The sequence below is a fragment of the Neurospora crassa genome, linkage group II (genome assembly GCF_000182925.2).
Source record: "Neurospora crassa OR74A linkage group II, whole genome shotgun sequence".
In the NCBI taxonomy this organism is placed as follows: domain Eukaryota; kingdom Fungi; phylum Ascomycota; class Sordariomycetes; order Sordariales; family Sordariaceae; genus Neurospora; species Neurospora crassa.
In genome coordinates, this window is record NC_026502.1 from 2,489,361 (window position 1) to 2,512,407 (window position 23,047).

At 53.0% G+C, this 23,047-nt stretch overlaps 6 protein-coding genes across 7 annotated transcripts; 3 read left to right on the forward strand and 3 right to left on the reverse strand.

Moving 5' to 3' along the window:
• The first annotated feature begins 1,914 nt into the window (after nucleotides 1-1,914).
• Nucleotides 1,915-5,987, forward strand: NCU01772 (DNA-directed RNA polymerase III polypeptide). The gene has a single exon (XM_952102.2). It carries the CDS (start codon nucleotides 2,101-2,103, stop codon nucleotides 5,566-5,568), a length of 3,468 nt encoding a protein of 1,155 aa, XP_957195.1. The 5' UTR covers nucleotides 1,915-2,100; the 3' UTR covers nucleotides 5,569-5,987.
• A 203-nt stretch (nucleotides 5,988-6,190) lies between these two features.
• NCU01771 (DNA repair protein rhp57) lies at nucleotides 6,191-8,239 on the reverse strand. The gene has a single exon (XM_952101.3). It carries the CDS (start codon nucleotides 7,985-7,987, stop codon nucleotides 6,455-6,457), a length of 1,533 nt encoding a protein of 510 aa, XP_957194.2. The 5' UTR covers nucleotides 7,988-8,239; the 3' UTR covers nucleotides 6,191-6,454.
• Nucleotides 8,240-8,936: 697 nt separating this feature from the next.
• On the forward strand, nucleotides 8,937-11,342 carry NCU01769 (hypothetical protein). Its single transcript, XM_952099.2, has 3 exons — nucleotides 8,937-9,771; nucleotides 9,851-10,043; nucleotides 10,103-11,342. Exons 1-3 carry the CDS (start codon nucleotides 9,516-9,518, stop codon nucleotides 11,115-11,117), a joined length of 1,464 nt encoding a protein of 487 aa, XP_957192.1. The 5' UTR covers nucleotides 8,937-9,515; the 3' UTR covers nucleotides 11,118-11,342.
• Nucleotides 11,343-11,485: 143 nt separating this feature from the next.
• On the reverse strand, nucleotides 11,486-16,484 carry NCU01768 (hypothetical protein). Its single transcript, XM_952098.3, has 8 exons — nucleotides 15,428-16,484; nucleotides 15,294-15,332; nucleotides 15,107-15,224; nucleotides 14,952-15,048; nucleotides 14,878-14,880; nucleotides 14,196-14,823; nucleotides 13,684-14,143; nucleotides 11,486-13,626 (listed from the first exon to the last, which is right to left on the reverse strand). Exons 1-8 carry the CDS (start codon nucleotides 15,549-15,551, stop codon nucleotides 11,949-11,951), a joined length of 3,147 nt encoding a protein of 1,048 aa, XP_957191.3. The 5' UTR covers nucleotides 15,552-16,484; the 3' UTR covers nucleotides 11,486-11,948.
• Nucleotides 16,485-18,021: 1,537 nt separating this feature from the next.
• Nucleotides 18,022-20,758, reverse strand: NCU01767 (phophatase 2C family protein). Its single transcript, XM_952097.3, has 2 exons — nucleotides 19,553-20,758; nucleotides 18,022-19,449 (listed from the first exon to the last, which is right to left on the reverse strand). Exons 1-2 carry the CDS (start codon nucleotides 20,266-20,268, stop codon nucleotides 18,297-18,299), a joined length of 1,869 nt encoding a protein of 622 aa, XP_957190.3. The 5' UTR covers nucleotides 20,269-20,758; the 3' UTR covers nucleotides 18,022-18,296.
• Nucleotides 20,759-20,869: 111 nt separating this feature from the next.
• NCU01766 lies at nucleotides 20,870-23,005 on the forward strand. 2 transcript variants are annotated; one of them, XM_011395204.1, is made up of 3 exons: nucleotides 20,870-21,529; nucleotides 21,595-22,071; nucleotides 22,239-23,005. In XM_011395204.1, the coding sequence occupies exons 2-3, from the start codon at nucleotides 21,610-21,612 to the stop codon at nucleotides 22,419-22,421; spliced, it is 645 nt and encodes a 214-aa protein (XP_011393506.1). In that variant the 5' UTR covers nucleotides 20,870-21,529; nucleotides 21,595-21,609; the 3' UTR covers nucleotides 22,422-23,005. The 2 variants fall into 2 exon arrangements, with proteins under 2 accessions (XP_011393506.1, XP_011393505.1); XM_011395203.1 differs by having other exon boundaries at nucleotides 20,870-21,445.
• The last annotated feature ends 42 nt before the right edge of the window (nucleotides 23,006-23,047 follow it).

A 23,047-nucleotide genomic window follows, 5' to 3' on the forward strand; every position in this document is an offset into this window, starting at 1 on the left:
CGAAGTGAGTGGAAGCTCTCCTCACCTCATCGACGCTGTCGTCTTCTTCCTCTTTTCCCTTTCCCCTTTCACTTCTTTGGGAGTTGACAGCCAGAGTTGCGAATGATTAAAAATGCGGCTTGCTGGCGTGGCATTGGAGTATCTGACCTCATTAGCCAATCTGGTACAACGAGACAGCCTCCAGTTGCTACCAGATCCCTTGAACATGGCCTGTAAACGGACATGTGCTTTACAAGACAACAGCAGGCGACGGCGATGAGGGATCCAAGCCTACGGTACCTACCCTGACTCCGCCCAGGGGGTGTCTGTAGGATGGAGATAAAGCCTCTTCCGGTCTTTGCCCTGCTTCAGTTCCCAGATATATCGCCTTACGAGGAACCCCCAGGATTTTCATTGAACGGAACACCAGAGACGGCAAAGTGGAAGTCCTGAGGAATTAGCGGTGTATAGGCGTCGCCGGGCGCTATACGGCCTGCAGTGAGGCAATCCACGAGGTGGCTGCCCCAGATTCTCTTACCCGCGCCCTTGCGTCCAGTCTGCAGCTGCCCCTGCGCGATGTTAGGCCTTGTCTGGAACCGGATAGGTAATGATTGGCTGGCGACAGAACGGGAGAGGGATTGCGTGTTGCAGCACTCTAGCTGACACGCGAGACAAGCTCGAGACAAGGCATGGGAAAGGTAGCCATAGTGACAAAAGGCACAAGACAGTGAGTGACAGGCAGACAGCCGTCAATGTTCAAGGCTGGACACTCTAACCCTCACTTCTGCCCTGTGGAAGATTCAGTACAAGAGAGAAGATCGATTTACATTCTGAGCACTCAAATGTACGATAGCCAGGTGATAGCTATGGTAGACGCTGAGATATGGAATGTCTTGAATGCTCATTGAGACCATGGTAGAGAAAGCGAACGCACAAGTGCAGCGCCCCCGTGTTTAACCTTGATGTGAAATCTCCTCGCCTTTTTTTTTCAATTGCTCCTCTTTCGGATCTTGCCCCACTGCTGGGTTGGGTTCCAGGTCGATTCAAGCAAGGTAGCACCCTGCTGGAGCTGGCCTAGGAAAAGATGGGTACCTACCTACACTATGCTGTAAGACACGGCCAACGGTGATGCGACTCTTTGACGTTTGTATAGTCAGCCAGAAGCATAACCCTTCTCTGATTCTTGAAGCCTGAGCAGGTCACAGCACTTGGGAATAACATCAACCTCCGTTGTATGCGATTAGCAATTCAAAGGCTGCCATATCAACGAACAAAGACCGAAGAAGACCATCAACATGATAACAGGTAGGAGAGAAATAGTGAACGACCCGGCAGGTGATTTCATAACCAGAAGCTCTCCCCTGTTGACTGGTGTGTCGATCGAAGGCCCGGCTTCCGCTTGGCGCGGCTAGATTCAGCAGAACGGATACATAGCTATCTTGAGGTTACCTAGCTGGCCTGACCCCGCTACAAATTGTTCAAATCGCTGTGCTAGTTGAAGTTGGATAGGTAAATACAACCTACCACCAGGAGGCAGATGTGTCGGAGTTGCACAGAGGCGGGGGTTCCTTATCACGAACATCAAAGTGACGGTCCGGAGTCAAAGCAAAAGGAAAGGTTTCAAAGGTACCCGACAGGTGGAGGGCACGGCCAAAAGTGGAACAAGGAACCTACATAGGTATATGTAACTGTCAATCAGGGGTCCAAAACGTGGGCGCTAACAATTTTGGCCTCGGCATACCAGTTAGGTACCACTGCAGTCACTAGCAGTCACCGGTCACCGCACCACAACACTACCTCTAGTGTAGTGCACTACACACACTAACAGTCAAGCACAGACCACTCCCGCCCCGTCGTCCCCCACCGCCCCAGCCGCGGCTTACCTCTACTGACCTAACAAGAAATGGCAGCGGCCAGCCCGTAGAAAAAGTTTATCGCAACTAATCCTTATCAATTTGCCGCGGGGCCAAAAATCACATCGAAATCTACCTACACAACTGCAAGGCGTATCTTCTCAACCAAACACACATTCCCGGTCGTTCCGCGCCCATCATCGCCATCCTCCATTCCTCCGGCCCGATCGATACGACGAACCGTCACCCGCAGTTAGCACATGCAAGGATGGCGGCTCTCGACGATGGCTTTGAGGCCCTGCTGGAGCCGTTCTACAATGGCAAGAAGCTGACCGATCCCATCTCGACCACGCAGGACAAGTTCCATCTTGTCCCGGCCTTCCTCAAGGTCAAGGGCCTCGTCAAGCAACACATCGACTCGTACAACTACTTCGTCAACGAGGAAATCAAGGACATCGTTAGGGCCAACCGCGTCGTCCGCAGCGACCAGGACCCCAACTTTTGGCTCGAGTTCAGAGACATCCGCGTCGGCATGCCCACCCGCACCGAAGATGGCGAACAAGTCCAGTCTCGAAACCCCGTCACCCCCATGGAGTGCCGTCTCCGCGACCTCACCTATGCCGCCCCCGTCGAGGTCGACATCGCCTACACCCGCGACAAGAACGTTATCGTCCGCAAGAACATCCCGCTATGCCGCATTCCCGTCATGCTCAAGAGCGCAAAGTGCTACCTCAACGGCGCCACCAATGCCCAGATGGAGGTCTTCAACGAGTGCCCTCTCGATCCTGGTGGCTACTTCGTTATTGGCGGAACCGAAAAGGTCATCTTGATTCAGGAACAGCTTAGCAAGAACCGTATCATTGTCGAGGCCGACGAGAAGACCGGCGGAGTCATGGCCTCGGTTACCAGTTCCACACACGAGAGAAAGTCAAAGACTTACGTCGTACTCAAGAAGGACCGGATTGTCCTGCAGCACAACACCCTCTCCGAGCCCATTCCCATCGTCATCGTTCTCAAGGCCTTCGGTGGTCTTTCCGACAACGACATCATCGAGCTGGTTTGCGGTGGCGATGCGCGCTACCAGGACGATTTCCTCATCAACTTCGATGAAGCCGGAAGAGCTGGTGTCTACACACAACAACAAGCGTTGGAATACGTTGGTGCTAGAGTCAAGATGGGCGGTAACAGACCCAAATTCGGTGCCGCTCCTCGAAGAAACCATGCTGAAGAAGGTCTCGACGCACTTGCGAACTTAGTTATCGCGCACGTTACTGTTGAGGGTCTCGACTTCTATCCCAAGGCCGTCTACATTGCCATGATGGTTCGCCGCGTGCTGATGGCAGCTCAGAATCCCAAGCTCGTCGATGACAGAGATTTCGTCGGCAACAAGAGATTGGAATTGGCTGGACAGTTGATCTCCCTTCTATTTGAAGACTTGTTCAAAAAGTTCATTTCAGACGTCAAGTACAACATTGACAACTTTTTCAAGAAACCCAACCGTACCTCTACGTATGATCCCCATGGTGCGATCATGGCTAACGGCCATTATATCTCTCACGGTCTTAACCGCGCCATTCAGAGCGGCAACTGGACGGTCAAGCGTTTCAACATGAACAGAGCCGGTATCACCCACGTGCTCAGCCGACTCAGTTATATCGCTGCGCTGGGTATGATGACGCGTATCAGCTCACAGTTCGAAAAAACAAGAAAGGTTTCCGGTCCAAGAGCCCTACAGCCCTCACAGTGGGGTATGCTCTGCACCTCTGATACACCTGAAGGTGAAGCCTGTGGTCTGGTAAAGAATTTGGCACTCATGACACACATTACCACGAATGTGCCGGAGGAACCAGTTAAGAAGATGATTTTTGCTGCTGATGAGAGCGTGGGACCGATCCGAGAATACACCGGAACAGAGATGCACAGCAAAGGCTCGTATATCATCCATTTGAACGGTACACCATTTGCTGTGACCAGGGAGCCAAAGCGGTTTGCCGCCAGGTTCAGAACTTTGCGTCGCCGGGGCTGGGTCTCTCCTTTTGTGAGCATCCACATCAACGAGCACTTCTCGGCGGTTCATATCGCTACCGATGAAGGACGTATTTGCCGCCCGTACATCATCGTCAAGAACGGCAAATCCATGTTGAAGGCAGAGCACCTGAAGATGCTTCAACTCGGGCAAGCGACATTCGACACTTTCCTGACCAGCGGCGTGGTTGAGTATCTCGATGTCAACGAAGAGAACGATACCCTTGTGGCGCTTCAGGAGGATCAGATCACCAACAGCACTACGCACATGGAAATTGAGCCGTTCACGATTCTCGGAGCAGTCGCTGGTCTAATTCCCTTTCCCCATCACAACCAGTCTCCCCGTAATACTTACCAGTGCGCCATGGGTAAACAAGCCATTGGTGCTATTGCCTACAATCAGTTCAACAGAATCGATACCCTTCTTTATACCCTTGTTTATCCCCAACGACCAATGGTCATTACGAAGACGATTCAACTTATCCACTACGACAAGCTCCCGGCAGGACAGAACGCCACCGTCGTTGTCATGTCTTACTCTGGCTACGATATCGAAGATGCGCTTGTTCTGAACAAGGCTTCTCTAGATCGTGGATTCGGCCGCTGCCAAGTGTTCCGCAAGTATACCGCCGAATTGCAAGGCTATACGAATGGGCGCCGCGACAGGGTTGGCGGTATCATGAAGGACGAAGACGACAAGCCCATTGTTAAGCACGCCATCCTCGACGCCGATGGCCTGGCCCAGGTGGGCTCAAAGGTTGAATCCGGACAAACGATGATCAAGAAGGAGACCCCGTTGGACCAGATCTCTACTGGAATCGCTGGCGATCGTGGGTCAGACGATTACCGTGACGCATCAACCAACTACCGCATTTCCGACCCCGCCATCATCGACAAGGTCATGATTTCGGTCAACGAGCGCGAGAACAAGTTGATCAAGGTCCAAACCCGCCAGACCCGTAGGCCGGAACTTGGTGACAAATTCTCGTCCCGTCACGGTCAGAAGGGTGTCGTCGGTATCATCGTCAACGAAGAGGACATGCCCTTCTCCGACAAGGGCCTCCGCCCCGATATCATCATGAACCCCCACGGTTTCCCCTCTCGAATGACAGTCGGCAAGCTCTTCGAGTGCCTGACCGGCAAAGCCTCGGTCATCGCTGGCGAGAAGGACTACGGCTTCGGCGATGCCTTCCGCTCGCACCCCGTCGAGTCCATGGGCCAGGCCCTGATCGACCACGGCTTCTCGTGGGAGGGTAAAGACTACTTCACCTCGGGCATCACGGGTGAGCCCATGGAGGCCTACATCTACAACGGCCCCATCTTCTACCAGCGCCTCAAGCACATGGTACAGGACAAGATGCACTCGCGCTCGCGCGGCCCTCGCGCCATCCTCACGCGCCAGCCCACCGAAGGCCGTTCACGCGACGGTGGTCTCCGTCTCGGAGAGATGGAGCGCGATTGCTTGATCGCCTACGGCGCCTCGCAGTTGTTGCTGGAGCGTCTCATGATATCCTCGGATGGCACCGAACTCGACGTCTGCCAGGAGTGTGGCCTGTTCGGTTACAAGGGCTACTGCAACGCTTGCAAGAGCACGAGGAACGTTACCCAGATGACAATGCCGTATGCTTGCAAGTTGCTGGTGCAGGAGCTTATCAGTATGAATGTGGGTGTGAAGCTTAAGTTGGAGGATGAGTTCCCTCACCCGAGGTAGTTTTCAGCGACTCCCTCCGGAGGTGGTAGAGGATATGATGTGGTATCGTGTCGTGTAGGAATTCAGACTCGTCGATAGAATGAGCACGGGTTTTGTGGAAAACGAGATCTTTGGTGGTGGTAGCCGGTTGATGTTTGGATTTTTTGCAGACAGTTTACATGACAGGTGTTTGGGCGCGCGTGGTTCTCTTACTCCTTAGCATTTTCAAAGAGCGCGGCGAGGGTAGACAAACGGTTACACTAGACTGTAATGGGACTTACACACAAAGACGAAATACGTATACAAGTTCGAATCGATCAAGATCCTTTTGCAACCTATTTAAAGCCCCTTTTACTGCCACGGTTAGCGTCTGGTTGTCGTTGTTCTTGATTTCTGACTGGATATCACAGGTTAGCAAAGAGGACGGGTGCCCATTAGACATTGTCTAACCCAGCTTTCCGGGACCGGATCTACTTCTGGGTTGCTGTGATAGTGAGGAAGAAAAGTTCATAACGTACCCATGAATGGATACGCATGCATGCAATATATCTAATTACCCCTGCGTATAAAATCCAACAGGCAAGCAGTTGTTGTGGACGACGTCACTCTGCGATTGATTTTGACTTAAGATAAAGAAGAAATCCTTGATATTTTCGGCGAGTATTTTGGCTATTCTTGACCGTGTGTATCGTTCGCTCACTGACTGGCGTCACTAACCGTCGACTTTTACATTTGGTATTCTAAATAAAGTGTATTCTAAGCTCCAAAATCTGGGGGGTATCACATATTATCCCTTTTTTTCTTCTTCCCAAATCATTTCTAGCACAGTTGAAAACACTACTCACTGCTTCCCAAAACCACCTCAGATCATCTCTTTTCTTGTCCTCTCATAAACCCCTTTCACATGTCAGACTTCTTTTCCCTTTCCCTTCCCACCCACTTTCAATTCCCCCTCCCCCTTCTTCATTCCCTCCTCCTTCCCGTTCTTCTTCCCCACCCCCTTCAGCCCCCCCATCCAAACCTCAAACTCCACACTTCCCTCTCCCAACCCCATCCCGCTCTCCGCCGTCCATCCTGCAAAAACAACCTTCATCCACCTCCTCCAGCTCTTCAGCATTGGCATTCCCACAGCTTCTCTCCCACTGCCGACAACGGCAATGTCATCATCATCATCATCATCATCAGCTTGGTACTTACTCCTCCCGTAAGCTGGCCTTTTGAACAGCGCTATCCTCGCAGAGATCTGTGTAGACCAGACCAGACCCAAGGAGGGAGTCTTCAAAGCGTAGGAGGCGTAAGGATCGTCGCCCCAACCGGTGAAAAAACGTTGTTGGTTGTCGAAGTGGAGGGCGGGGTGGTGGATTGTTGAGGTGTCGTCGTCTGCTGGGTGACCGTGAGGGTAGGGGGTGGAGGGTGTAGGAACGTTGCTGCTGGATCGAGGTGGGATGGAAATGGAGGAGCGAGGGATAGAAGAAGAAATGGGCTCAGGCATCTTAGTCCCAAACCGATCGGCTACTTGATTGGACACCACCACGGCTAGGTTGTACTTTTGCGCTAGATCGCGAAGTTGCATACCTAGTCGAACTAGCTCGGCGGTGCGCGCTCCCATGTTAGAGGATCGCGCGCCTGGTGTCGAGGACGACGTAGCTGCTTCTTTGGAAGAACGATCAAACTCGGCGCGGTAGTTGGCTGCCACGCTATCGAGCACCAACAGGCCGATGTTGCGCCGCTCAATCTCCACGGGCACTTGGTAAGTGAGGATGTGATCTTGGCTTTCCAGGTCGGGCGTGACGGTGCTGATGATGTTATCGAGCGATGGTCTCTTTCCTCCTCCTCCTCCTCCTCCTCCTTCTCCTCCTCGGCCGCTTTCTGAGTCAAGGTCCGCGTAGAAAGGGTTGGTGGTGAGCATTTGGGCCAGCCGCCGGGTGGAGAGCGGCGCCTCGGTGCTGATGTACAGCGCCGGCCTGCCGAGGCCGTGCGGAGGCGGTAACTGAACTGAGAGGAGCAGTGTGAGCAGGAACTGCGTCTTGCCGGCGCCGGACTCGCCGGTGATCTCGGTCACATAGCCGGCGGGGATGCCGCCGCCGAGAGCGCGGTCGATGTCCGGATCTAGGGTGCTGATGGTCTGCCATTGTGCGGCGAGGGAGGCGGGCGTGTTTTTCAGGGTCTGACCATGTTGTTGATCCTGAACATGACTGCTGCTGCTGTGTTGGCCGCGGCGAGATGTGGCAAAAACACCTAGGTCATCGTGAAGAGCAGCGAGGACGGCGGCACATAGACGCTTGACGTCGAGCAGGGGCAGTTGAGTGCGTTTTCCAATGTCGGCTGCTTCTAGAGTCAAGAGGTCGCTGGTGGTGAGGCCGACCTTCTCCAGGGTAGAGATTAGACTTGCATATTGGGCGACGGGGAAGTGCGGCAGGACGCGGAGAAGATCGGTCATGGGTCATGAAGGGTCATTTGTTTACACGACTTGGTGTACGGTCGTCGTCGTCGTTGTCGAGGTGACGAAGGGTTGTGAGTTGTGAGTGGGTGAAGGACGTCTGTTTTGGGTTGTTCATGTGGGTCCCGTCCCGTCCGCCTGCGAGACGATCGGCGTTGGGGGGGCGGTCCAGCGGACAGCGAGTTGTTGTCACCCACTGCTGGTTGTGGCCCGACGGGGGGTTGTGGGTTGCAGATCCGTCCAAAGTTTTGCGTGGGTGTGTGCCGCATTCCGGCCCACTGCCCGCCGGGCCCGCTGTTCGGTGCCCTGTTTGTGGGGCCGCTTGATTGCCTTCCACTTGACAACTTCAGATCTTCCATGTTTTGGGTGACCGAAGCGGAAAAAAAACCACCCCCATCTCAGCCCAACGACACACTGATCGCCCCGCTCCCCACGACCCTATCTCTCGGAGAAGAATCCCAATTGGTTTGGATAGGGTTACACTCACAGAAGCTCGAATCGATAGTCTGGGGTCGTTTATAGGTGCTGTGCCACACCCACCACCTTGGACATCTGGGAAGCTGGGCTTGACAGCCTCGTTGTTTCTTACTCCTCATTTCCGAAGACTCGCTCCTTCGTGCTGTCCTCCCACCCATCGGCCATCGCAACACCGTGAACATGGGCATGCTCCAGGAAACTAGAAGGCCTCAGGCAACGACCCTTCTCACGGTAGCACTCTGGTCCTTTTATTCTTTGCCAACCGAAGATCTCACCCCTTGCCCTGTGTTTATACAGTAGACCTACACTTATCACTTATCACCAACCGAGAGATGGCCCAATCAGCTCACTTTGCCCCAGGCAGGGTTCCCCCCAAGTGGAGAGTAGAATCGCAATGGATCCCAATTCGGGAACTCACCATGAGACGTTGAGCCTCAGCTCTGTGTGCCATTTCCCCGTCTTGTCCCAATCAGAGACATGCTTTTCCTTCAGCTACTGCAAGCCACGTTTGTTGCCCGCCCTTGAATTGGCCCAAAGCAAGCCACGAGCATCTGCAATGGGACCCTTGACCCCTGGACTCTCCCTAGGGTACCACCAGTGTGGAGGAAGAGGAAGAAGAGATGGGGAGATGGGTTCACGGGAAGAGGAGAGAAGAGCGTCAAAGTCAGGCACACTTGCCAGCCACCCGCGGGTCTCTCGCCATGGCTGTGACTGGTATCCTATGGCCTTCTTCTGCATGAAGGCAACCCGCTCTCGTAGCCCAGGCTGAGAGAAATCATTGTGCAGAAACATGGGAATGTGGGAGGCTTGACCAGAAGGAGAACCGAAGGTCCCTACTATTCTAGGCTCGCCGTCATATGCAAGCAGCTATTCCATGGTTTGACTGGTCTCGCGGACGATAAAGTGGCACTGGTTGCTTTCCTCCGAGGGCTGAACTAGATAATCATCCCATTGAAATCATCCTTTTCTCACACAATCCTCTCTTCCTCTCTCTCTCTTTCTTTCTTGTTGTTGTGGTTTGAATGTGAGTCCGTTCACGCCATCCACAACCATGGGTGTCTCCAGATTTTACCGTGTTGCTCTCTTTGGAGCTTCTGTTCACGCCTTAGCATTTCCCGGGCCCCAGGCGACAGATCGAGTTATCATTCCGTCAGACGCGCAGACTCCTAGACCAACACTTCCCCCAACTCTTCATCATGAGCTTTTCAAACGTCAAGTTTCCGGGAGCGCAAGCGGCTCTGGCTCCTATGGCGATACTATCTTCGTTGCCCCAGACAATACTTGTGGTTATGTGAGCGGATTACCAGGTAAGTATTAAGTGGTACAGACCATTCCTTGTTCTTTATAAGTTTCGCATCATACTAACCCATCGTGGTATTGTCATAGGCGCTGCTTTTACCTGCGTCGACCCGGCCAATTATTGCGTCTTCATTCCTTCCTCTGGCACGATACCGGGTGCTGCAGGATGCTGCAACCCCAAACTTTGCGGCTTCCGTGTTGCTTGCATGGACTATAGCGAGGTCCTTGTCCAGAGCAAATGCGATGATGGTTGCATGGCAGACACTTACACCGCGAAGTGGTAAGCCTTCTCCCAAAACGTCAATGTCCTTTCCTAACAACCCGCTAATGTCTCAACAGCACGGGAACCGACAACCCCTATTGCGGAACCATTGTCTTCCCCGGTGGTATCACTGATTACTTCTGCGGCACCCTCAGCGGCTCGCGTATACAGTCAGCCAAGACAACCTGGGATGGCGAGACGGATGGCCGTACCTTTTTGACATGGACAAACACCGGCAGCAGCTCTACCATTGCCGTTCCAACTATGGAGTCCAGTAGTACCGATCACGCAAGCTTAACCGCCTCCTCGAGTTCCTCCGGCACGGTCGGCGTAGGAGGATCGTCTACCGATCCCGCCAACCCCAACCAACCGGAACCGAAGAAGGAACAGGGGGGAACCAACATTGGCGCCATCGTTGGCGGAGCCGTTGGCGGTCTAGCCGTCATCGGTCTCGTCATCCTCGGCATCGTCTGGTTGGTGCGCCGAAACAAAAATCGCAACAACAACAATAACAACACCCCCGACACTCTCGCCACCAGCTCCGCAGCAGCCGGAGCTCCTGGCGGCGGCGGCGGCGGCGGCGGCGGCCATGCAGGCCTGACCAACTCTCCACCGCCGCCCGCACCCAGCCCGGGTAATCTCGACCCAGCCCTCAACAACAACTCTCACAACAGTTACTACTACGCCGGCGGCCAACCCGACCCTACCAAGATACCCGCCATGGCACAACACTACCCTGCTCCTGCCTCGTCCCCTCCCCTCGCCGATTACAGCGACATGAACAACGGGGGGCAACACCCACAATGGAATCACAACCCCAATGGCAGCCCTACATCAGGCTACATCCCCCCCTCCAGCCCTTCTTCCACCTTGGTGTCCGGGGGTGGGTATCAACCTAGTAGCGGCGGCGGTCATCCGCATCACTTGTCCATGTCAGGACAGAGCTTCACGGGTGCACCAATGGGCGGGCAAGGGCAAGGACCAATATACGGACCTGGCGGGCAGCCGATCTACGAGGCGGCGAGTAATGCGGTGGGGGAGCCGCAAGAGTTGAATGCGAATCATAGGGGCCAGATGCATGAGTTGCAATAGGTGAGATGAGGCAGGGGTGATACTTAGTGTTTTATATGAAATGTGATAGACGAACGAATCGGTTTGAAAGGAACGGCTGGAAGGTCAACTGGGAATTAGTGCGTACCATGCCTTAACGAATGAAATGGGGTCTGTCACACTTTCTAATGTAGATATCGATATCATGACTGTTCACTCACAGGCATGGGCCGGATGAATTAGGTTGTTCGTAAAAGGTGATTGATGTTTTTTTTTTGCATGTCTTTGATGTTGCAACCGTTGCTCGTGCTCTAAAGTAGTTGTGGGAGGTCAATGACACACTGGTAAAGTTGAACAAGCGATCCTCGCGCTATATCGGAGACGATACTCAATAGTCTCCATTTACATGTGTAAACCCCATGGGCAGGAGTGATTGCCCCTTCCTTCTATAATAGCAGAATTGAAACACACCTCAAGAGCCTGGGAAATGCCATGCGTGACACCCGCCATCGTCACGGGTATTTGTGGTAACCAGATAGAGATAGAGAGGAATAAAAACGTGATGCAACCATGAATATATGATGAATTGACGTAGAGATGTCTTTGATTCAAACGCAGGAGCCATAACCACTCATCTCAACATATTGAGCACCATCACAAGCACAATGTAGATATAAAACGTCACAAATTTCATAATCAAAACTTCCTCCCACCCATTCTGTATAGACTCTAGAACTCTAGGTCTATCTCCAGGGGCCAAAACAAACCCAAAACATCTATGGCTATAACAGCTAACCAGAAACTCGCAGCTTGCCTCCCTCCCATTTTATCTGTTGATCGAATGCACCAAGTGGCATCTATGCTTCAACCCATTCAAGGAGTCGCAGTAGCTTCAAACTCTTCACCCCCAGGAACCACATACCCATCTGCCTCCCCTTCACTCCTCTCCTGCTTCAATCGCTCCAACTGAGAAGTGATATAGTTCTGCAGGTGCTGATCGGTCTCTTCCCTCTCGCGCGCGCTGCCGTTCGAAAGTCCCACCACAGAGCTGGTGACAGACCGGCGGCGATCCACTGGCGAGGTGGCTTCGTCGTCGGTGAGTTCCTTGTCATCATCCAAGCCATTGAATTCAAAGTCGCTGCGGGCGGAAATAGAGCGAGTAGTTGAGTTGCGGCGCAGGTGATGGGGAGAGCGGGGTGTCTTGGGTGTTTGCGTTCCACCAGCGTGGCGGTGGAAGATATCGTCGAAGTAGTGCGCCATACCGATACGTGGTGTGCGGGGAGTGTGTGGGAGACGGCAGGAGACGCCAGTGTCGTGGATCATCTTGGCAATCAAACCAGTCCAACCGCACTGATGCGTGGCGCCCAGTCCACGTCCGCTATCTCCATCGAAGAACTCGTAGAACCAAAGGTAATCACGCCAGTTCTCGTCGTAGTCAAGCACATCATTGCCACCATTGATGCTGCGGCGACCATTATCGTCGCGGGCAAAGAGATGCTGCAGGCGGTGCTGGATCTCCTCGGCCACATGACCGAGATGCATGTATTCACCTGATCCAACGGGGCATTCGACCTGCAGACTCTGTCCGAAGAAAAGGTAGAATCTTTGCAGCGATTCAACGAGCAAGAAGTTGACGCAGAGCCAGATAGGTCCACGCCAGTTACTGTTGCCTCCAAAGAGACCAGTGTCCGAGTCGCCCGGGACGTAGCCGACTTTGAATGTCTGACCATTAACGTCCATCGAGAAGGGGTGCTCTTTGTGGTACTTGCTCAAGGACCGAATACCATGTTCACTGAGGAACTCGTCTTCGTCGAGCATTCGCTGAAGAATCTTGGTCAAGCGTTCCTCATTGACAAGAGACAACAGAATTCTGTTGCCTTTACCACGCTTACGGATGCTGAACATGGTTCGCTCTGCGACATCCTCACGGTTTTGCATGAACCACTCGACGCGCTTCTTGAAGGACGGAAGCTTGTTGATAAGCTCAGGCTCCAGCGTCAAGGTGGCGTAAAGGGGGATCAATCCGACAAGTGAGCGAACAGGCAGTTGCTGAATCCAGGGACCACCCCAAGAGATGGCATCATAGTAGAAGCCATCTTCGTCATTCCAAAGCGACTTTTCATCCTTCTGACCCATGCGGAAGGTCATGGCATCGCTGATAAGAATGAAGTGCTCGAAAAACTTGCTGGCAATATCCTCGTAGATGCGCCTGTGCTTGGCCAACTCGAGGGCCATATTGAGCATGTTGAGGCAGTAGAAGGCCATCCAGCCTGTGCTGTCTGCTTGCTCAAGGGTGCCGCCAGTGGGCAGGGGCTCAGACCGGTTGAACAAGCCGATGTTGTCGAGACCCAGGAAACCACCCTCGAATACATTCTTGCCTTCGACGTCTTTCCTGTTTACCCACCAGGTGAAGTTGATGAGTAGTTTCTGGAAGACTCTTTCAAGGAAGTCCAGATCCTGCCTTCCGTACAGCTTGCGTTCGATCTTGAACACACGGAATGTCGCCCAGGCATGTACGGGTGGGTTGACATCACTGAAGTTCCATTCATATCTAGTTTCTGTTAGCTTACTTCCTAATGTCTTGCCAGGCTCTCCCAAATCCACTTACGCAGGAAGTTGTCCGTTGGGGTGGCAGTACCACTCCCTGGTGAAGAGATCCAATTGTTTCTTGGCAAACTCGGGATCAATCATGGCCAGGGTGATACAGTGGAAACTGGTGTCCCAAGCAGCGAAGAAGGGATACTCCCATGAGTCTGGCATCGAGAGAATATCGTCGCAGTGCAGATGTTTCCAGGTCTGGTTGCGGATATTCTTTCGTTCAGGAGGCGGAGGTGGTTGAGCAGGGTCGCCATTGGCCCACTCATCCCAGATAAAGAGGTAATGCTGCTTGCACCACATCATGCCCGCGAAGGCCTGGCGCTGGATGTTCCGAAGGTCGTCGGCCATCGGCAAGGGACTGATGCGGTAGTAGAAATCGTCGGCCTCCTCCTTCTTCTTGTCCATGAGGTCATCGAACTCTTCTTCGTCGAGGTAATCGGTATTCTTCTTGGAGAAACGGAAACGAACAACTACTCAGTGTTAGTGCTTGCCAGTAACCAACCTTGCTCTCTAAGCACTTACCTGCACACTCGCCCGGGGCCACACCACCAGCCTCGTTGAAGGTGAACCACGCTGCGCTCTTAGTACCGGTCTGAGCAGGGTTGACGGCCTCCTTCTCGCCGTCGACGATGTATCTGTGGAAGCCATCCTTGACGAAGGGCTGTTTGTTCGGGACCTTGTAGAGAAGCTCGGTATTCGTATCGTTCTCGGTGAAGATGAGCTTTGGGTGTACATCTTCGCCGCTGGGACCGACACCGGGCGAGGGAGAGAGCAGGAGATAGCGTTCTCCCAGCTGGTGGTGCTGAGACTTGACCAGATTATCCCCAACGGCCTGGAGCGAGGGCTTGTTGCTTTCCGGCTCACGGCCCCAAGCCCAGGTGTTGCGGAACCACATCTGAGGGATGATGTGTAGAGGAGCCGGGTCCGGACCCCTGTTCCAGGCAGTAACACGGAACAGGAGCTCATCCGGATCGTCATCTTCCTTGGCGGTCTCAATGAAGATATCCCAGTAACGGTTGTCTTCGAAGACACCGGTGTCGAGAATCTGGTATTCCTTGTCCGTCCTTCCTCGTCGAGCGTTTTCCTTGATCAGGTCCTCATAGGGGAACTCTGCTTGCGGATACTTGTAAAGATATTTCATGTACGAGTGCTATAGTCAAGACTGTAAGCTTCCGTAATGTCCCCGTTGACAGGGAATTCTTACCGTCTGTTTGAGAAGAAATCAGTTAGCAACGAGTACGATTTCAACAGAAAGTCCAGGAAGAGTGTGAAACTTACAGGTGTGTTGTCCACATGGAAGTGGGCCTCCTTGATACTTTCTCCATGATTACCCTGTGGGTTGGACAAGCCAAAGAGGCGTTCCTTGAGGAAGGCACTAAGCGCCAGTTAGCACACAAGATTATCTTGTTCATATTCGGGGACAATCGTCTTACTCCTTCTCGTTCCAGAAAGAGAAGGCAATGTTCTGGAGGCCATGTGTGTCACAAACGCCGGCAATACCGTCTTCTCCCCATCTGTATGTTCGAGATCGGGCGTGTTCGTGCGGGAAGTCTACGGCCAAGAAATCAGCGGGTCTGGCCATCAGGGTTCAAAAGGCTAACCACAGGATGAAAGACTTACGACTCCACGCATCACCGTCGGCGCTGTAATCCTCTCGGACTGCAAAAAGGCACAGTTGTTAGTTCAGACGGGACAACATCAACACAGCCGAGCTGTATTTGACTCCAGCGGAGACGGGCGTTGAGAAGACTTGCCAGTCGCCCATTGTCTTTCGGCCACATAGGGACCCCATTTCTTCCAGTACTTGGTCCGGTTTCGATCCTCCTTCAGCCTCTTTTCCTCCTCTGTGAGGTATTCATGGTTATCGAAAACGGGCATGTTGTCGACCTCGTCTTGTCCAGTGTTGCTGTCAGAAGTTCAGAGGCGAGACGTTCACAGCAATTATCGAGTGCGCGGAAGCTCTCGCAAGAGGTATATCAAGGGGGGAAGACTTGTCGGGAAGCGAGTGTTCTTGGGCAGCAACGGAAACCACCTCAGGCGGCAGTCCGGGAGGAAGAAAACGATTGGGAAGAAAAGGGGAACGTTGAAAGTAACTGATCGACAGGGCGTGTACAGCACACACACGAGGTTCTGGGCCTCTTGTCCTTTTTGTTGGTGCGCGCGTACAGATGGCGAGTGTCTTGGAGGGGAGGGGAGCTTTGAGTCGCAGTCGATCCCTCAAGCGGGGACCCGGGATCTAGAAGGGGCGCAACCACACACAGTCGAATAAAAAGGCTTGAAAGAGCTAGGGAAACTGGGAAGAATCAATAAATCAAGAAATCCGACAAGAGATGGGTCCATAGGATAGGTAGCCCTGAAAAAAGAGAGCAACTTGTTCAGCGGCAAAGGATCGGTGACGACCTGGAGGGGCGGGACCTTTGTGGGAACGTGTGAACGCGATGGTAGACAGGACACTAACGCTGGAGCTACCCACTTGTTCCATAGGCTGGCACTAACAGCTGTCATGGAGAAACAGGTATTTCTGCGCTGCGGGCACAACGTATCTGCCACTATCGACATGCACGGCGGCAATGCTACCTAGACTTAGTACGAGAAGCACGACTTGCACTTGGGTCATGCCAGACGGGCGTGTAAATAGGACCCGGTAGGTATCAGGGCCACGTCGGCTGGACCTACTTACTGTTGATGCGCAGCCAGACGGGATGAAGGTCGATGATGATGATGTACTGGGATGCCACCACCGGTACTGCATCGGCGTGTAGCTCTTGCTAGGTAGGCACTCCTCCACTGTACACTATGTAGCTACTGCCGATGGAGGGGCATCTGCAACCGACCGATGGGGACAAGACAGGCAGGAACAAGACTCGAGAAGTAAGTGAGGGGCACACACACCGCATTCATTTGATTTGCACAGACATTCCTGACATTGCATAAATATGTACCTGTAGTGTCGTGGGACTGAATGTCTCTCTTTTTGGGCCTAATCCCCGTCTATCCCCTCCGTACATGACAGTCCCCTTGATTGTTGAATGCTAGCTGTTCTTGTGGTTCGGCAGGAAACCCCACCATTATCCTCAGACGTCCAAAGATAGACCACCATGACCACTTTCAGTGTGTTTTGTACTGCATCGCATCTTGCATGCCCTGTGTAATTTGAGACCTGACAACATTAAACAGAATGAGTAAAGAGCCGTGGTGATGCCGTTTCAGAGCCAAAAGGTCTGAAAAGTAGTGTACACGACGCTAGCAAGGACTACGACAGTGGCATTGGTGTTTGGTTAGGTCCGAGGATGAGCTACATAATGTGTGACGTCATCAGGCTAATCTACCTCCTTGTTGCGCATGTAGCTACTCCAATTAGCCCTGCTCTGCGACACCGAGATCAGTTGGAATTCTCGTATGCGCAAGCTCTCAGACTCTCAAAAATGGACTGTGAACGTTTGTTTCGATTCCTATCAGATCGTCGTAGTTTGTGTGTGTCTCTTTCTTGTCCTTACCGGCGATCGGTTCTAGAACCATTTATAATCCGGTAAAGAGCAGCAAAGATTATCCCGAGATATGGCTGGTTTGCCAAGTTAGGATTAGTAAAAGGCATTCCTGAGATAACCCCCAACGGTTCCAGTTCAGGTTACCTGTCAAAGCTCGGGGCTGCGGTGTTGTCAGCTTGTCAAGTCTCTGACATTCAAACTGTCACATTACTCATGTCAATGAAAAAGAGAACTACACTATTCATACCCAGCCCGAGCTAGCCTCCACAGCGCATTCATGCCCGAAAAGGAGGGGAAGAAAGGCCCGAACAGATCAGATCCACAACGAAGCAACGTCTATGAGTTGGCTTTGGAGTTTTCAAGACTCTGTGAACTGCTGTTGGTCGGCTGCATCCAAGATGAGATAACAAGGTCCACTTTGGCTCGTTCTAGTTCAGGACTTTCCATTCGACCGTCGAACCCCCCTCAACTGTGGCTTACTGCTGCTGTGTTACCTTCGCAGATAGCCTCATAGATCTCATAGGCAACACGACAAACGCCATGTAGCTTACCAGAAAGGGTCCTGAGCATGAACATGTGCAAACCAACTGGATATGTGCTGTGCACCATTTCTTGCTCGAATGTGTAACATCTCGAGATCCTGCGTCGTTGGTTTCGTTGGGATGCGTATTACAGAGATTCATAGGGCTGTTGGTTGTATGTCCTGTGCAGCGACACCTGTAGCCTATGCACTGCAGCTGCATCGGATTATGACAGCCCAGCTGGAGATAACCTCCGGCTGAGCTGGCTACGCTCGTAAGAAGATTGCAAAGAGAGAAAGAGAAAACACAGATACGGGGACTTGGAGATATGATGGGAAACGGGGATTAAACTGCTGTGAATTCATACCAAATGGCTTCGCTGCCGTAAAAGCCATGCCTAATGCATCTATTGAACATCATGAGATCGCTGTTGCCCTGAACACCCCTTCGTCCTTTTGCTCGCCCAAATAGAAACAGTATCCGACATGCGCCAAAGTACCTAATCACAAAGCCCACGACGAGGACTACCCCTCAGAGCCCCGAATCCACTCGGTAGGCTCGAATCAAAGGGACAACAATATCAGGTCAACAAAGCCAGAAATGCCATCGTCGCCCTACAGCTTAGGCTTCACAGGCCCCGTCTTGTTACCATCAGCCGCCGCGGCAGCCAGAGCCGCAGCTGTCGCCTCCTTGTTGACAACAATCTCGCCCGTCTTCGGGCCGTCGTATCCAAAGAAGATAACCTGGACCGTTAAATCATCACGGTATCTCCTCGAAAAGGGCGAAGGGAGCGTCAACAGGGCCGACACTTGTTCCTGGTTCTTGCCACCGAGGGCGTTGCGAACAAGATGTGTAGCAACATTCTTATCCTGAACCACGAACCGTTCCATCGGGTCCGTACCGGTAGCGCCCCACTGTCTCTGACGAATGGGCGTCTTATTGCCGCTATTCTTCTCTGACTCGCTGGATTCGACAGGCAGGGCTGTCTTGCTACCCTTTTGCAAGAAGGAGAAATATCCCGACGACTTGGAGCTGCTACCCGCTTGGCTCTCGATCCACTTGCCCACCAGTCCAACGACCTCCTCGTTGGTCAACATCTCCCAAAAGCCGTCTGTGGCCATGACCACAAAATCGCCCTTTTCAGGCTCGATCTTGGTCGTTGTAACGACTGGCTCGGCGGTGACATATGGGGGTGTCTTGAGAAGGGGAGAAACAGACCTACCAAAGAACTTTTCCCGAAGCTTCTCTGAAAGTTCGCGGCTCCATTTGTAGCTCGCATCGCCGAATGCGCGTGTCGGCTCAAGGCCGCCAAGTACGCGACCGTGACGAACCACATGCTCTTCACCCGGGTGTAGTTTGCGCAAGCGAGCAGCCTCGTCCGGGTTGCTACCCGTTTGGTCGGTTGATAGGGCAGTTGCCGTCCACTTTCCAGATTCGGATCGGCGACCCAACACTGCGCGCGAATCGCCAGTGCAAGCAACCCGGAGAAGCTTGGACTTGCTGTCGTAAAAGGAGAGCAGAGCACACGAGCCTGACAAGGCTGGGGCCAGATGTTCGGCAGCAACGAGCCGGTTGTTGGACTTCAGAACCCTTTGTACGCTCTGATGCACAATCTCGTCATCCAATCGGGTAAATCCGGTTTTTATGGCAGACTCAACCGCGGCGGCAGACGGGATAAGATCCGGAGAAGACTTGTAGGTCTCGTTGAGTTCGCGAGCAACGAAACTGATGAGTGCCTGGCGTAGTTTGGCCGATGTGGTCCAGCCTCTGTATGGAGTGTTGTTAGTCGTCGCTCAACAAGCACTGACTATATCAAAAATGTATATATATATATATATATATACATAGTCCGCGTAGGTGAGTCACTTACGAATGGCCATCGAAAACACCCCAAAACATCCAATCGCTCGGATCACTGCTCGGAGCCTTGTTGGGCACCTCGACAATCTTTTCGGCATGGTCATCCTCGATCGGATCGTTAGAGGGCAGCTGGGCCACATCGTAGCGAACCACACCCTGACCACGGTTAACGTAGACCGACTGCTCGTACTGGCGTAGCTTCCGGGTCGCTTGCTCGGGGGACAACATCTCGACTACTCTTTCGTTATCGCTTGTGGTCTTGGAAATAGGGCCGTCTCCCACAAAGGTACCCGTGTGTAACTCGTCGGCTCCGATCACCAGGACAGACCGGGTCGGGACAGCGCCCGTAGCGGTGGTGGTTGCGCTAGTCGTCGAGGCTATCGGAGACTCGCTATTGCTGTCGCCGGAGTTGTACCAGGCACCGTAGGCGACAAGCCCTGAAAGCAGGGTGACGAAAGCGCCGCGGACGTACATGGATGAACGAAGGGGCTCGGGGCGAGCATTCGAATGATGATGCGTACCTGAAGAGTCGCGCGCGCCGGTAGACGACAGGTATCTTGCGGTAGCCGTGCCGAGACGGGGATTGTAATGAGCTGTGGGGGAACCGGAACTGGCTGCCTTTGAGGACTGCAGCAGGGGGAGAGGTGATCCCCTACTGCTAACTCGTAGGCCCCGGCAGGTGCACTGGTAGCTCGCCCGTAGAGCTTTGACGGCAGCACGACGCATGGCTTTTGAGGCTGAAGACCACTCCTTCCCAAACACGGAGAGATGTAGCAAGAGATAAAAGTACGTGGTGGAGGGTCGATATGAGGCGTCTTTGGCGACTGTGATAAATGTGGGTGTTGATGGGTTCAGTCGGTCGTCCACTCGCTGGGGTCAGGCCAGTGCGAGATACGGTGCGCTGTCGCTCCGTCGCTGTCAGCGCTCAAGTGCTAAGTACGAGATTAGGTAGGTTGTGGTGACGATCGCAGTGTGCAGTCGAGTCTGGCTCGTCTGAGTCGGTGGGCGTATTGGCGTGGATTGCTCCCGGAGAAAAGGTACCAAACGCAGTGCCGGACGCTGATGGAGATGGGAGAAGTTGAAACTTGGCTATAATCTAGAGGTATTATATCGGTCTACTGTGTAAAGAGCAATTCTGTTTTGATTTGGAAAAGATGTCGGGTGGGTGTTTGTTTGTGCGAGAAAGGCGAAGGGAAGCAACATGAAAGTAACGGAGCAATGCCCTGTGTGTACCTACATATATCAGTGCACGTTCGTCCCTGAGATCGCAGTGGCCATTCCGCTGTATCACGGCCGCATTTCAGGGGTGCGTACTGTGTAGTGTTTGGTCGTTGCTCTCAACGTGCCTTCTTGTGGCGTGTAGAGGTAGGAACGGGATCTCAAGATCGGGTCCGTGCTCGTTGCCCGGTGAGCCTGGATCTTTCCCTCACCTGGCCATCCTCAGGCGCAGGCTGGGACAGCAGGGTTCTCTTATTAGTGGACCTCACTTCCCGCCCTTGCCTAGATACCCAGGCCGGACCCCAGAACGACTACAACATCCCGGACAACTTGAACCTCGTTCCGTCATCCCACCCCGGAAACTCACATGTGATACACCGAGAAGTGTTATTCTCGTCTTTTCAGAAAAGCTCCATTCAGTTTGTAGCTATTGCAGCTGCTGGACTGCTGCACAAGCTTCCTTTCACATCACCTCGTGGACTCTCATTCCAGTGGAGGTAACATCCTCCTCCTGAAGCGTAGGTAGGCTTCATCGAACGGCCCCGCGGGATCTCTACGCCAGCCCCTCACTTTCCACAACCACAAAATGGAGATTCCTACACAACAACCGTCAACGGGCGGCAATGACGTCGCCGCCTTCAAGAAGTTTGATGCCTACCCTTGGATCAAGGACCGTTCCTTTCTTGTGAGTCAACTCCCGGTGACCATGTGAGGGCCGCCTCACTCAGGCCTCACCTGTGAATCTCTCATCACAAACCGTTCTCACTCGGTACCGCTCACCATGTGACCACTTTCAACCCCAAAGACTGACCGCTTCCATCATCATCATCGCAGCAAGGGCTGGTAGCCATGCTGGGCCCTCTCTCAAACGGGTTCGAGCGCCAAAAGGCTCTTGGCATCTCTCTCCAAGCCCGCGTCTGGTGGTACAAGTCCCGCTTCAGTATCGACATCGACCGGTCCGCCTACGAGAACTATCTTCTCCCTTCGTCATCTCCTTCGACACCCTCCCACTCACAAATTCCCAATTCGCCAGTCGACGCCCAGCTAGTTGACAAGCTCGCCGAAATCCAGCAGCTCATGGGCACTACCCCTGTCTCAGCATCAGATGACGATCTACCCGCTTGGCAAGTCCAGGCTCCCAAGGTGGATTTACTCAAAAAGGCCGATGATGGTGACGCCGATGGTGCTGAAAGGGGAGCCAATGGTAATGCTCCTTACCCGGAGCGTTTCAACGCCATTATTGAGCTCATCACGAATGGGACGCCAGTCCCTGGCATCAAGGAGATTCCTAATACGGTTGTTAGGCAGCCTGTGAGTTTTCCACTTTCACTTATATATCGTGCGCGTTTCCCCTTTCAAATAGCCCTTCTTCCTTCGTCGGAAACTATGAAGAGATGGAAGTAAAAAAACGTCGAAACTGATGGAAAGGAACGAAACGCTGAACAAACACTAACTCTGCCTTCTCAATCATTCTTTAGGGTATTTCTCCCATTGGAAAGATGCAAGCTCCCCAGAAGCCCTGGGAGAAGAAGCAACAACAAGCTGCAGCCGCGAATCTCGTCACTTCCGAGGTTATGATCGATCGTGAATTCCCTCCCCTCCCACCTGAGGACGAGGATCAAGAGCATCAGCGAGACCAGCCACAGAAGATGGGAGCCTAGTCAGTTTCCGCTCGTGACGGCTTTCCCCCCAAGATGTGCGCGGCAGCACTAATCAAGACTGGTCGTATTTCCATGATTAGACGTCATTTCTTGTTCTCAAACCAAGTGAAGTACCCGAGCCAGATGATGAGCTCGTCCCTCATCAGGGGCAAGATGATGCGTAAGATGGTGCTAGAGTGTGAGGAAGGAGTGTATAGCATGGTATAGAGTCGTGGTTTTGGCAGCGGTTTCATTACTTGCATATATATCACTGAGCAGATGGCAATGCTCTCTCTGGGGTCCCTGCTCGTTTCTCCGTTAGTATCCCCCAAGTCATGATCTGGCAAATCCAGATGTGGGAGGTTCTTGCATAGATGTGACGGTCCACTGGCGGACAACGATCTTATTAAGCAGATGGCAATGCTTACTGGGCGGCCGCTATACATATGGCTTCATGGGATACATCCAGCATGTTTGGCGCACAAAGATTTGATTTTCTGGTCGTGTATCTCACGTTGTTTGATGTTGATTTAGCCTAGTAATCCCCTTTAGTGCCACCGAACATAGCTTCAGTATGGAGTAGACGTCGGTCACAGTTTACTGAGTAAGGAGTTCATAACGCGTCACGGGGATCTCAGGAAATGATT